The 13,332-nt window shown below is 46.0% G+C and overlaps 1 protein-coding gene across 2 annotated transcripts; it reads left to right on the top strand.

Moving 5' to 3' along the window:
* The first annotated feature begins 1,910 nt into the window (after window positions 1–1,910).
* cep43 (centrosomal protein 43) lies at window positions 1,911–13,115 on the top strand. Of its 2 annotated transcripts, XM_079753792.1 has the most exons (13): window positions 1,911–2,103; window positions 3,859–3,912; window positions 4,234–4,288; window positions 5,543–5,631; window positions 6,396–6,512; window positions 7,525–7,590; window positions 8,649–8,702; window positions 10,745–10,911; window positions 11,521–11,648; window positions 11,980–12,045; window positions 12,163–12,196; window positions 12,444–12,546; window positions 12,844–13,115. In XM_079753792.1, exons 1-13 carry the CDS (start codon window positions 2,020–2,022, stop codon window positions 12,922–12,924), a joined length of 1,098 nt encoding a protein of 365 aa, XP_079609918.1. In that variant the 5' UTR covers window positions 1,911–2,019; the 3' UTR covers window positions 12,925–13,115. The 2 variants fall into 2 exon arrangements, with proteins under 2 accessions (XP_079609918.1, XP_079609919.1); XM_079753793.1 differs by lacking the exon at window positions 8,649–8,702.
* The last annotated feature ends 217 nt before the right edge of the window (window positions 13,116–13,332 follow it).

The raw sequence follows: 13,332 nt of genomic DNA, 5'->3' as shown, positions 1-13,332 counted from the left end.
ATTCTACGTGTTCTGCATTGACAACATGGCTACTGGGACGCAGCGGCGACCAGCAGGGAGGCTTGGGGCGGGGTTACCAGGATTAAGACCCCCACCCCTCATGGCGCCCCTATCCTGGCCTCAACGGGGGGAGGGGCACCATGTCCGAAGACTGTGCGTTGCTCTCGGCTTTCGACAGAATCACCTCTGAGTCAGGACTTAAGAGTTCCTCAACTTCGATTGGCAGTTAAAGATTCTCGGTTTGAGGAAACGAGCAGCCCTTCAGTCAATGACAGAGGAGCACTGTTACAGAATGCGTATCAGAGCCTCTTGAAAGGCCTTACTGTAAAAGAATGCGTATCAGAGCCTCTTGAAAGGCCTTACTGTAACAGAATGCGTATCAGAGCTGGATGGAAAGGCCTTACTGTAACAGAATGTGTATCAGAGCTGGTTGGAAAGGCCTTACTGTTACAGAATGCGTATCAGAGCCTCTTGAAAGGCCTTACTGTAACATAATGCGTATCAGAGCTGGATGGAAAGGCCTTACTGTAACAGAATGCGTATCAGAGCCCCTTGAAAGGCCTTACTGTAACAGAATGCGTATCAGAGCCTCTTGAAAGGCCTTACTGTAACAGAATGCGTATCAGAGCTGGTTGGAAAGGCCTTACTGTTACAGAATGCGTATCAGAGCCTCTTGAAAGGCCTTACTGTAACATAATGCGTATCAGAGCCCCTTGAAAGGCCTTACTGTAACAGAATGTGTATCGGAGCCTCTTGAAAGGCCTTACTGTAACAAAATGCGTATCAGAGCCTCTTGAACGGCCTTACTGTAACAGAATGCGTATCAAAGCTGGTTGGAAAGGCCTACTGTAACAGAATGCGTTTCAGAGCCGGTTGTGGTGATGTGTTGGGAGCGCCATCCGTCATGCATGCACTTTATTGAAATGTGTGAAGTATTGTGGAAGGAGACTGCTGGGGGATCTGGGGGGGGGGGGGGGCTAGGGGGGATGGGGATGGGGGGGGGGGGGGGGGGGGGGGGGGGGCTGGGTCTGTCGGCGCGGCCATCAGCCTCCAGACCAGCAGGGGGCGACGGCTCCCAGCAGGAGAGCAGCAGACCATTGCTCTGTTTCAGTTCTTCTTGATGATTATAAACTAAAATGGGATTTAAAGCACAAATCTGCCACTCAGTCGATACACACATAACATATTGTAAACTCTAAACTATTTCCATGGACTATCTCATGTGACATGCTAGAATGCAAAAGAAACTCAAATGTATATTTGTGAGGTCATTCATTTTAATGAACATTTGTGAGGTTATCGATTTAATGAAATGCTACAATTTCTATTTCTTTTTACGTAGTGCATTGATGAACATTTTTATACAACAATTCTTTTTTTCTTCTATCTTGATGAATTTTAAACCGTTGCTTTGCTCCCACATTGCATGCGTTTGTTCATACTTTGCTGAATGTTTTTAGCCACTCGTGGTTCTGTGAACTTTCCTTTGAATAGTGAAGTTTGTACAATTTTTATCATGCTGCTGTTGGCATCTCTTCCTCTGAATAAATCTTGTGTTGGAACACAGATTCTGACCGTCGCCTTGCCTCTCCTCATTTGACTTGACGTGTGACTGAGGTTTTAAAAAACATGACGCTGTGAATAGGACTCACAAATGTGCCATAATGTTTGACTTTATTGCATCTGTTTTAATTATTTTGTATAAATAATATATATGAATAGTAAAATCCAAATAAATACTTATATAAAATAGCATACACAAGAATGATGTTTGTATACCTATATTTTGACTTCGGCATTTTTTCAGTCTTGCTGGAAGTGATGCTGTTGCAGTGCGCCTACGCCGCGGGCCGCCAGGGGGCGCTGATATCAACACCCTGCTGCTGGACTCAAACCGCCGAAGAAGAGAACCCGGATGTAGACGGTTTGTTGTGGTGGTCGTCGTCATGGATGTATAACAGCGATAGTTTATTAATATATATATACTGTAGATAATTCATCGTAAGATCGGAACTGAAGATGTCGGCGACCGAGGACGACACGGAGCTGCGGGACCTTCTGATCCAGAGCCTGGAGAACAGCGGGGTGCTGAACAAACTCAAGGTCTGCCAAACTAAACCAAAAAACTACTGATATACCAGTCAACTACTGATATACCACTCATATAGGGGCTTATAACTAAAGATCTATCATTCAACTCTAGATAAATCACTCATATAACTACATCTCTACACATATATCACCATATACTGACTTGCTACTACATATCTACCAACAAACTACTGATATACCAGTCAACTACTGATATATCACTCATATACTGACTTATGTACTGCTAAACTAACTACATACCACTCCTATACTGACTTATAACTACATAGCTATCATTAAACTACTGATGTCTCACTCATACTGACTTATGTACTCTTAAACCAACTACATATCACTAATATACCGACTTCTGTCCTGTTAAACTACATCCCATTGACCGTGGGCTTCGCTGTGTTTCTACCCACTCAGATTTAGCGGCTATTGGTCGATGTACATCAAACGGGATCATTGAACATTTAATTCCTGATTATGAATCATTTCGAGACATCAAAGCTACTGGCTCGCTGTCGATGTTAACATGAGCTGACTGAGCTGTCGAAAGGTTACAGGCTTCAGCTGTTCATATGTTGTGAGTCGAACAGAGAGATGCTCAATAACGTGAGGTTATTGATTAAGAATGTAATATGAGGTTATTAATGATGTAATATGAAGTTATTGATGATTTAATATTCGTATATTGATGATGTTAATATGAGGTTATTAATGATGTAATATGAAGTTATTGATGATGTAATATGCGGTTATTTATGTTGTTAATATGAGGTTATTGATGATGTAATATGAGGCTATTGATTATGTAATATGAGGTTATTGAGGATGTACTTAATATCAGGTTATTGATGATGTAATATGAGGTTATTGATAATGTAATATTAAGTTATTGATGTTATAATATCCGGTTATTGATGATGTTAACATGAGGTTATTGATGATGCACTTAATATGAGGTTGCTGATGTAATAAGTCAGGTTATTGATGATGCAGTATGGGGTTATGATGATGTAATATGATCTTATTGATTATGTAGTATGAGGTTATTGATGATTGGCAGAATATGAGGTTATTGATGATGTACTTAATATCAAGTTATTTATTATGTCATATGAGGTTATTGATGATGTACTTTATATGAGGTTATTGATTATGTAATATGAGTTTATTGATGATGTAATATGAGGTTATTGATGATGTAATATGAGGTTATTTATGTTGTTAATATGAGGTTATTGATGATGTAATATGAGGCTATTGATTATGTAATATGAGGTTATTGAGGATGTACTTAATATCAGGTTATTGATGATGTAATATGAGGTTATTGATAATGTAATATTAAGTTATTGATGTTATAATATCCGGTTATTGATGATGTTAACATGAGGTTATTGATGATGCACTTAATATGAGGTTGCTGATGTAATAAGTCAGGTTATTGATGATGCAGTATGGGGTTATGATGATGTAATATGATCTTATTGATTATGTAGTATGAGGTTATTGATGATTGGCAGAATATGAGGTTATTGATGATGTACTTAATATCAAGTTATTTATTATGTCATATGAGGTTATTGATGATGTACTTTATATGAGGTTATTGATTATGTAATATGAGTTTATTGATGATGTAATATGAGGTTATTGATGATGTAATATGAGGTTATTGATTATGTAATATGAGGTTATTGATGATGTGCTTAATATGAGGTAATTGTTCACTTCATTAAATCTACTCCTGCTTCCCAGGCAGAGATGCGAGCTGCTGTGTTTCTGGCCATGGATGAACAGGATAAGGTGGAGGTAAACACTTACTACCCTCAGCTCGTTAACCCTCTGATTCCTCATTTAAAGCGGAGGTAAACACTAATGACCCTCAGCTCGTTAACCCTCTGACTCCTCATTTAAAGTGGAGGTAAACACTAATGACCCTCAGCTCGTTAACACTCTGACTCCTCATTAAAGGTCTTGACGTAAAGGTAATCACTAGCAACCCTCAGCTCATTAACACTCTGACTCCTCATTAAAGGTCTTAACGTAGAGGTAGACACTAACGAGGCTCGGCTAGTTAACTCATCGCTTGACGGTCTTTCCTAACGTGGTGTTTGTCGCTGTGCCCCGCAGAACAAAAGCCCCCTGGTGAACGAGAACCTGAGGAAGTTCCTCAACACTAAAGACGGTCAGTACCTCTGTCCCCCCCCCCCCCCCCCCCCCCAGACCCTGTGGTCCTGACTCCTCCCACAACATGGAGGCCCCTTCCGGTAGAGCCCATGGGACCTATGAGATCGTAAAATATGAATGGGTTTCAATGGAGATAAAGTAATTATCTTCTGGTCCCAGTCTTTATATGCCCTGGATAACACATATGTTGTTTGTGGATTTAAATGATAATTTTTCATTCAAAGAAAACTAAAAAAATTCACGCAGAAGATTGATAATGTTATGTTTTGTGTGAAGCCGCTTTGTGAACTACAGCACTTCGCTGTTCTCGATGCGAATGATATATGTCACCACCCGCACTTGGAACTTTGGTACAGACATGGCGATGAAAAAAAACAAAAAACGCTGATGCTCCGCTTTTTTCCTTGGGGAGGATAAAAGCATCGAAAGAGGTGAAAACCATTATAAGTCGGGGCATGTGGAGAGTTTCAGTTATGCCGATGGGGAGATTGTCGGTCTTGGTCACGCCAGTCGCAGGGAGCGTGACGTCACATACGAGACGTGTAGTCTTTCTCATTGTGTTTTCTCTACAGCCTTTAGCTGAACAATTGCACAATAAACGGTCAAACTCTTTGACATGAAAAATTATCATTTAAATCCACAAACAACATATGTGTAATCTGGGGCCTATAAAGACTTGGGCCAGAAGATAATTACTTTCTCTCCATTGAAACCCATTCATATTTTTTGATCTCATAGGTCCCATGGGCTCTACCGGAAGGGGTGTGACTTCGCCGCTCTATATTCAGGTTTCCATAGCAACCGGGTTCCTACATGCAGATGTAACATGGGGTTCTACCACTAAACATTTATCTCATAGGTTCACCTGTTTCATAAATGGGTTCACGTCGAATTCGTCCAGGGCTTTTTTAAGGTGTGATGGTTTCCGTGGTGACCGCCCAGCTGCGGCTGTGGTTCCTGGACCCCCCACCGGGGGGCGCTGTTCTGCTTCCACCGCAGGGAGAGCAGCACAGACCTGCCGACCGCGCTGCCAGCAGCGCTCTGTGGCTCTCTCTCCTGTAGCACGGCGTGTTGCTCTGGGAATACGTTCCGGTGGGCTGAGTTAAACTAGGGAATGCAGTCTAGCGGTGTGGGAAGGTGGTGCTGTTTCTGACTCCTCACCCTCCCCCTCGGTGTCTCCCCCCCCTCCCCCTCGGTGTCTCCCCCCCTCCCCCTCGGTGTCTCCCCCCCTCCCCCTCGGTGTCTCCCCCAGGCCGTCTTGTGGCCGGTCTCATCGTGGACTTCCTCCATGTGTTCCACCTGGACTTCACCCTGGCCGTGTTCCAGCCAGAGATCCACGCGGTGGGTAGTATGCAAACACCTACCCCACCTACCCCAACATACCCCACCTACCCCAACATACCCCACCTACCCCAACATACCCCACCTACCCCAACATACCCCACCTACCCCAACATACCCCAACATACCCCACCTACCCCAACATACCCCACCTACCCCAACATACCCCACCTACCCCAACATACCCCACCTACCCCAACATACCCCACCTACCCCAACATACCCCAACATACCCCACCTACCCCAACATACCCCACCTACCCCAACATACCCCACCTACCCCAACATACCACACCTACCCCAACATACCCCACCTACCCCAACATACCACACCTACCCCACCTACCCCAACATACCCCACCTACCCCAACATACCACACCTACCCCACCTACCCCAACATACCCCTATACCCCCCATACCCCCGTACCCCCACACACCTACCCCACATAAGCCACCCAGCCCCCATACCCTCATACCCCACGTACCCCACCTACAGAACCCTTAGGGCTGTCCTAGAGATGGTAACTGTGTGTGTGTGTGTGTGTGTGGTTGTGTGTGTGGGTGTGGTTGTGGTGGTGTGTGTGTGTGTGTGTGTGTGTGTGTGTGTGTGTGTGTGTGTGTGTGTGTGTGTGTGTGTGTGTGTGTGTGTGTGTGGTGGTGTGTGTGTGTGTGTGTGTGTGTGTGTGTGTGTGTGTGTGTGTGTGTGTGTGTGTGTGTGTGTGTGTGTGTGTGTGTGTGTGTGTGTGTGTGTGTGTGTGTGCAGCTGAAGGGTCTGGACAGCAGGGAGCAGGTCTCCCAGGAGCTGGGCCTCGCGGACGAGGGGAAGAAGAAGACTCCTCTGCTGCTGGAGCTGCTGAGGAGAGGAAGGCAGAGGTCAGAGGTGAGACACCTGCACCACAGGGCCCACGTCCACCTGCACCTCAGGGCCCACGTCCACCTGCACCACAGGGCCCACATCCACCTGCACCACAGGGCCCACGTCCACCTGCACCACAGGGCCCACATCCACCTGCACCACAGGGCCCACGTCCACCTGCACCACAGGGCCCACGTGTGTGTGTGTGTGTGTGTGGGGGGCGGGTGGGGGCGGTGTGTGTGTGTGTGTGTGTGTTAGGACGGCGTGTGTGTTAGGGTGGTGTGTGTGTGTGTTAGGGTGGTGTGTGTGTGTTAGGGTGGTGTGTGTGTGTTAGGGTGGTGTGTGTGTTAGGGTGGGGTGTGTGTGTGTTAGGGTGGTGTGTGTGTGTGTTAGGGTGGTGTGTGTGTGTGTTAGGGTGGTGTGTGTGTGTTAGGGTGGTGTGTGTGTGTGTGTTAGGGTGGGGTGTGTGTGTGTTAGGGTGGTGTGTGTGTTAGGGTGGGGTGTGTGTGTTAGGGTGGGGTGTGTGTGTGTTAGGGTGGGGTGTGTGTGTGTTAGGGTGGTGTGTTTGTGTTAGGGTGGTGTGTGTGTGTGTTAGGGTGGTGTGTGTGTGTTAGGGTGGTGTGTTTGTGTTAGGGTGGTGTGTGTGTGTTAGGGTGGTGTGTGTGTGTGTTAGGGTGGTGTGTGTGTGTGTGTTAGGGTGGGGTGTGTGTTCATGTAGGTCAGCTCTCTTGGTACTCGGGCTCATGGGCGAGTTCCCGTAGAAAGAAATACAACTTCCTGTTGACAGAAACCAGTTTGGCCTGATTCTTCTCCTCAGTCATCAGAAACACACACACACACACACACACACACACACACACACACACACACACACACACACACACACACACACACACACACACACACACACACACACACACAGTCTGTGTTCCACAGTGTTCTGATGACACGACCCCATGATGGTTTGGTGAACCTTATGCAGTAGTGTGTGAGTGTGTGTGGTGATCTATAAGTGTGTATATTGTTCTGATATCAGGTAGTGCAGGACTCTGGTGATGTCAAACTAGGAGGACAGAAGACCACGGCTGCCCTCGTCAGTAAGGTAGGATCACATCCCATAATACTACTGACCTCTGTGTGTCACATCCCATAATACTACAGAGCTCTGTGTTTCACATCCCATAATACTACAGAGCTCTGTACCTCACATCCCATAATACTACTAACCTCTGATCCTCACATCCCATAATACCACAGAGCTCTGATCCTCACATCCAATAATACTAGAGCTCTGTATCACATCCCATAATAGTACAGAGCTCTGTGTCACATCCCATAATACCACAGAGCTCTGTGTGTGACATCCCATAATACTACAGAGCTCTGTATGTGACATCCCATAATACTACAGAGCTCTGTGTGTGACATCCCATAATACTACAGAGCTCTGATCCTCACATCCCATAATACTACTGACCTCTATGTGTCACATCCCATAATACTACAGAGCTCTGATCCTCACATCCCATAATACTACAGAGCTCTGTGTGTGACATCCCATAATACTACAGAGCTCTGATCCTCACATCCAATAATACTAGAGCTCTGTATCACATCCCATAATAGTACAGAGCTCTGTGTCACATCCCATAATACTACAGAGCTCTGTGTGTGACATCCCATAATACTACAGAGCTCTGTGTGTGACATCCCATAATACTACAGAGCTCTGTGTGTGACATCCCATACTACTACAGAGGCCTCCACCTCACATCCCATAATACTGAAAACTGTTGAGTATAAAACGTAAATGTTGATGTTGCCTTTACTGTGTTCCTGCTGCCTGTGGTCTAGGAGCCAGAGGTAGGCCGCTTGGCGTTGGGTGCAAACTTGCGGTTGCAGTACAAGTTTGACATATATTTTCTTTCCTGATGCCCCATGAACAACATCGCACACTCCACCTCAACTAGAAGCTCTGTAAGAAGATGCTATTCAGCTAAACACTCTTGTTAGCGGGGTTAATTAGCGCTGGATGCTAGTTCGCAGAGGATACTAGTTAGAAGAGTACATAAGCTCTCTGAGAATATTCTTGTTGGCCCAGTAAGATGCTAACTAGTTGTGTTTGCTAGAAGCTAGGCTAATGTTTGACGTCTCTGCCAGATTCCCAGACTTAGAGTCCAGAAGCAGACAGCACAGAGAGGCTCTGCTTCACAGGTAACCAGCAGACTGGAGAACCAGTAGAACTACCAGTAGAACTACCAGTGTAACTACCAGTATCCGCACTAACAGCACTAACGTTTAGACGGCTAGCTTCACCACCTCCAGGGAACTCCGCTCACCGCTGAACCAGCTCTGCTTTCTAACCTGATACCCACGGGGTTTGGGTGGACATTTGGGGCCCAAGTCAACCATTCAGTGACTCCTCCTGGATGTCTGCCGAATGCATAACCTCTGACTGATGAAAGATTTTTTCCGTCACGGTGCTGTTCTGTGTCCTGGTTACCATAACAACAACAAGATGGAATGGTTGACTTTTCTTTGGGCCTCATCTGCCCAGCGGCCATCTTGGTTCTCGTTGCCCACTGGGTGGGGGAGCAGAGAGCCCAAGATGGCCGCTAGGTGGATGAGGATCACTGGCTCCTGTTTGACCACCGGGACTATGGTGAACGGGTCAATGCAATCCGTCTCAAACTCACTATCCACTTGTGACATCACAACTGGGGGTGTCCAACCATCAGCACGATGGACCGGTCAATCCACAGCCCACCCAGTTGGTACGCTCCACCAGGTGCACGACTGAGGAGTTGGATCGATCCATCCTAACTCTAGGGGGAGACCCACTGTCACAGCAGTAGTGACTGATGAACCTCCCACGCTGGGGCTGAAGTCCCAGCGTGATGTCACTCTGATGTCACTCTGACATCACAGTGGGTGGGGTTTGAGGCGCTGTCCTTCCATGCTCCACCCACACCTCCGTGACCCTCATGCTCTATTGATCACCGTATCAAGGGTGGCTCATCAATGAGCTGTATCACTGATCACCTTGTCTGATCGGTGTTGGTCATCAATGAGCTGTATCACTGATCACCATGTCTGATCGGTGTTGGTCATCAATGAGCTGTATCACTGATCACCATGTCTGATCGGTGTTGGTCATCAATGAGCTGTATCACTGATCACCATGTCTGATCGGTGTTGGTCATCAATGAGCTGTATCACTGATCACCATGTCTGATCGGTATTGGTCATCAATGAGCTGTATCACTGATCACCATGTCTGATCGGTATTGGTCATCAATGAGCTGTATCACTGATCACCATGTCTGATCGGTGTTGGTCATCAATGAGCTGTATCACTGATCACCATGTCTGATCGGTGTTGGTCATCAATGAGCTGTATCACTGATCACCATGTCTGATCGGTGTTGGTCATCAATGAGCTGTATCACTGATCACCATGTCTGATCGGTGTTGGTCATCAATGAGCTGTATCACTGATCACCATGTCTGATCGGTGTTGGTCATCAATGAGCTGTATCACTGATCACCATGTCTGATCGGTATTGGTCATCAATGAGCTGTATCATTTCTCAGTATCATTGATCACCAGATCGTATTGGTAATCAATGAGCTGTATCGTTGATCACCATGTCTGATCGGTATTGGTCATCAATGAGCTGTATCGCTGATCACCATGTCTGATCGGTGTTGGTCATCAATGAGCTGTATCACTGATCACCATGTCTGATCGGTGTTGGTCATCAATGAGCTGTATCACTGATCACCATGTCTGATCGGTATTGGTCATCAATGAGCTGTATCACTGATCACCATGTCTGATCGGTGTTGGTCATCAATGAGCTGTATCGTTGATCACCATGTCTGATCGGTATTGGTCATCAATGAGCTGTATCGCTGATCACCATGTCTGATCGGTATTGGTCATCAATGAGCTGTATCACTGATCACCATGTCTGATCGGTATTGGTCATCAATGAGCTGTATCACTGATCACCATGTCTGATCGGTATTGGTCATCAATGAGCTGTATCACTGATCACCATGTCTGATCGGTGTTGGTCATCAATGAGCTGTATCACTGATCACCATGTCTGATCGGTATTGGTCATCAATGAGCTGTATCATTTCTCAGTATCATTGATCACCAGATCGTATTGGTCATCAATGAGCTGTATCGTTGATCACCATGTCTGATCGGTATTGGTCACTCTCTCTCCTCCGCCCCCCCCCACCAGGCTCCCCAGGAGACGGGTCCCCCCAAGGGGAAGGGGGACCAGGTCCAGACCGTTCCCCCCGGCGGCCTGAGGGCCCTGGAGGAGGGGGCCCCCGAGGAGGGGGACCCCGAGGAGGGGGACTCCTTCTTCGACGACCCCCTGCCCCGCCCCCAGAAGACCTATGGATGGTGAGGACTACACTACGCCTTAGAGGAGTCCTCTGATCATACTTCACTGGAGTAGTTAACTTTAATCCTCAATATGTTAACTTAACTTTAGTGTTTTAACTTTAATCCTCAATATTTTAACTTAACTTTAGTGTTTTAAGTTTTAATCCTCAATATGTTAACTTAACTTTTGTGTTTTAAGTTTAATCCTCAATTTTTAACTTAACTTTAGTGTTTTAAGTTTAATCCTCAATATTTTAACTTAACTTTAGTGTTTTAAGTTTTAATCCTCAATATGTTAATTTAACTTTAGTGTTTTAAATTTAATCCTCAATATTTTAACTTAAGTTTAGTGTTTTAAGTTTTAATCCTCAATACGTTAATTTAACTTTAGTGTTTTAAGTTTTAGTCCTAAATATTTTAATTTAACTTTAGTGTTTTAAGTATTAATCCTCATTTTTTTTCTAAACTTTAGTGTTTTAAGTTTTAATCCTCAATATTTTAACTTAACTTTAGTGTTTTAAATTTTAATCCTCAATATTTTAACTTAACTTTAGTGTTTTTAGTTTTAGTCCTCAATATTTTAACTTGAGTGTTTTAATCTTGCCTATTGTAACTGGTGTTCCCTAGGAGGGCGGATTCCTCTGAGACCAGGGAGAGTCCGGTGGGCTCTGTGTCAGAGCGGGCCCCTGGGAGGACGGCTGGAGGGACCAGCAGCGCCTCCGGGGACCCCAGGGACCCCCCACTGGGACGCCACGGTAAGAGCTGATGGTCCTGTACTGGGAACCCTACCGGGTCCTGTACCGAGTCCCCAAATGGTTCCTGTACCAGGTTCTCTACTGGGCCCTGAGCTATGGTCCCACAGCTGAACTTGGTCCAGATCTGAGCTTCGTCTCTTAGAGTTAGTCGGCAACTGGATCATGTGTTGATTGCTGTGATCTCAGTCTGACTTTACACGGTGGCTTCAGATGGAGACTCCTCCTAACCTACCATAAATGTCAGGTCCTGTAAGGTTAATTTGAATGACAGGTAAATGTAATGTAATGGGATGTAATGTGTTGTAAATGCGGTACCTGCTGTCTCCTGCAGCCTCTCCCGTGAAGAGCGCCAGAGAGACCAGGAGCAGCGGTGAGAGGCCAGGACCCCCGCCCTCAGGTGGGTCTCAGTCTCAGGAGGAGCATCCTCCCTGTCCTCTGATCACTTCCTGTTTCCTCTGATCACTTCTTGTTTCCTCTGATCAATTCCTGTTTCCTCTGATCTCTTCCTCCCCAGACGACGATCCGGAGTACGACGACGACTTCAACAGGTGAGTTCACCTGCAGGCTTCTCACACCTCCTCACACAGGAAGAGGAGGAGCACCTGGACAGGAAGTGGGTATGGAGGAAGAGTGTTGAACAGGAAGTTGGTTCTAGACAGGAAGTTGTTCATAAGTGAGATCAACTAATACCGCAGACAGGAGGTCCTAAAGGAAGATCAGGAAGATAAACAGAAAGTGTGCTAGACAGGAGGTGGGTTGTGGAGGAAGTGACCGGTGAGGTGTTTCCTCCTCCAGCCACCGCTCAGACTTCTCCAGGAGTGAGGTCAGCATCGGGGAGGAGATCGAGGAGGTCTCCATCGAGGGGCCCTCCATTGAGGGGCCCCACGACAGCGACAAGGTGTGTGTGTGTGTGTGTGTGTGTGTGTGTGTGTGTGTGTGTGTGTGTGCGTGTGTGTGTGCCCATGGTATCCTAACGTATGTGTGTGTGTGTGTGTGTGTGTGTGTGTGTTGTCCTAGGGTGTGTGTGTGTGCCCATGGTATCTTAACGTGTGTGTGTGTGTGTGTGTGAATATGTTGTCCTAAGTTGTGTGTTTGTGCCCATGGTATCCTAACGTGTGTGTGTGAGTGAATATGTTGTCCTAGGGTGTGTGTGTGCCCATGGTATCCTAACGTGTGTGTCTGTGTGTGTGTGTAGGTTGATGACGACACCCAGGACCTCAGTGTGTCTCAGATGAGCCAGTCGCTCCACGCAGACTACATAGAGGATGTAGCCTGAGCTCTCGCTCTCTCTCTCGCTCTCTCTCTCGCTCTCTCTCTCTCTCTCTCTCTCTCGCTCTCGCTCTCGCTCTCTCGCTCTCTCTCGCTCTCTCTCTCTCTCTCTCTCTCACGCACTCGCTCTCACGCTCTCTCTTGCGCTCACTCTCCATATTAATAAGTAAAAACAATATAAATAAAACTATTATCGTATATTTTATTCTCTTTGTTTTACTGCTGTGGTACACACTTATGTTTACACACATTTATTGATCCTAAGTTACACACATTAATATTAATATATATATATATATATATCACCCTCTATGTGTATCAGTGCTTCAGGGTGAAATGGGAGGTGTGTCACGTTAACATCTTTTACAGAATCAAACACACATACACATAAACACACACGCACACAAAGCTTACT

Source organism: Pollachius pollachius, assembly GCF_949987615.1.
Source record: "Pollachius pollachius genome assembly, chromosome: 16".
Lineage (NCBI taxonomy): Eukaryota > Metazoa > Chordata > Actinopteri > Gadiformes > Gadidae > Pollachius > Pollachius pollachius.
The sequence above is the reverse complement of the archived record's forward strand: the minus strand, read 5'-3'. Positions and strand labels throughout refer to the sequence as shown.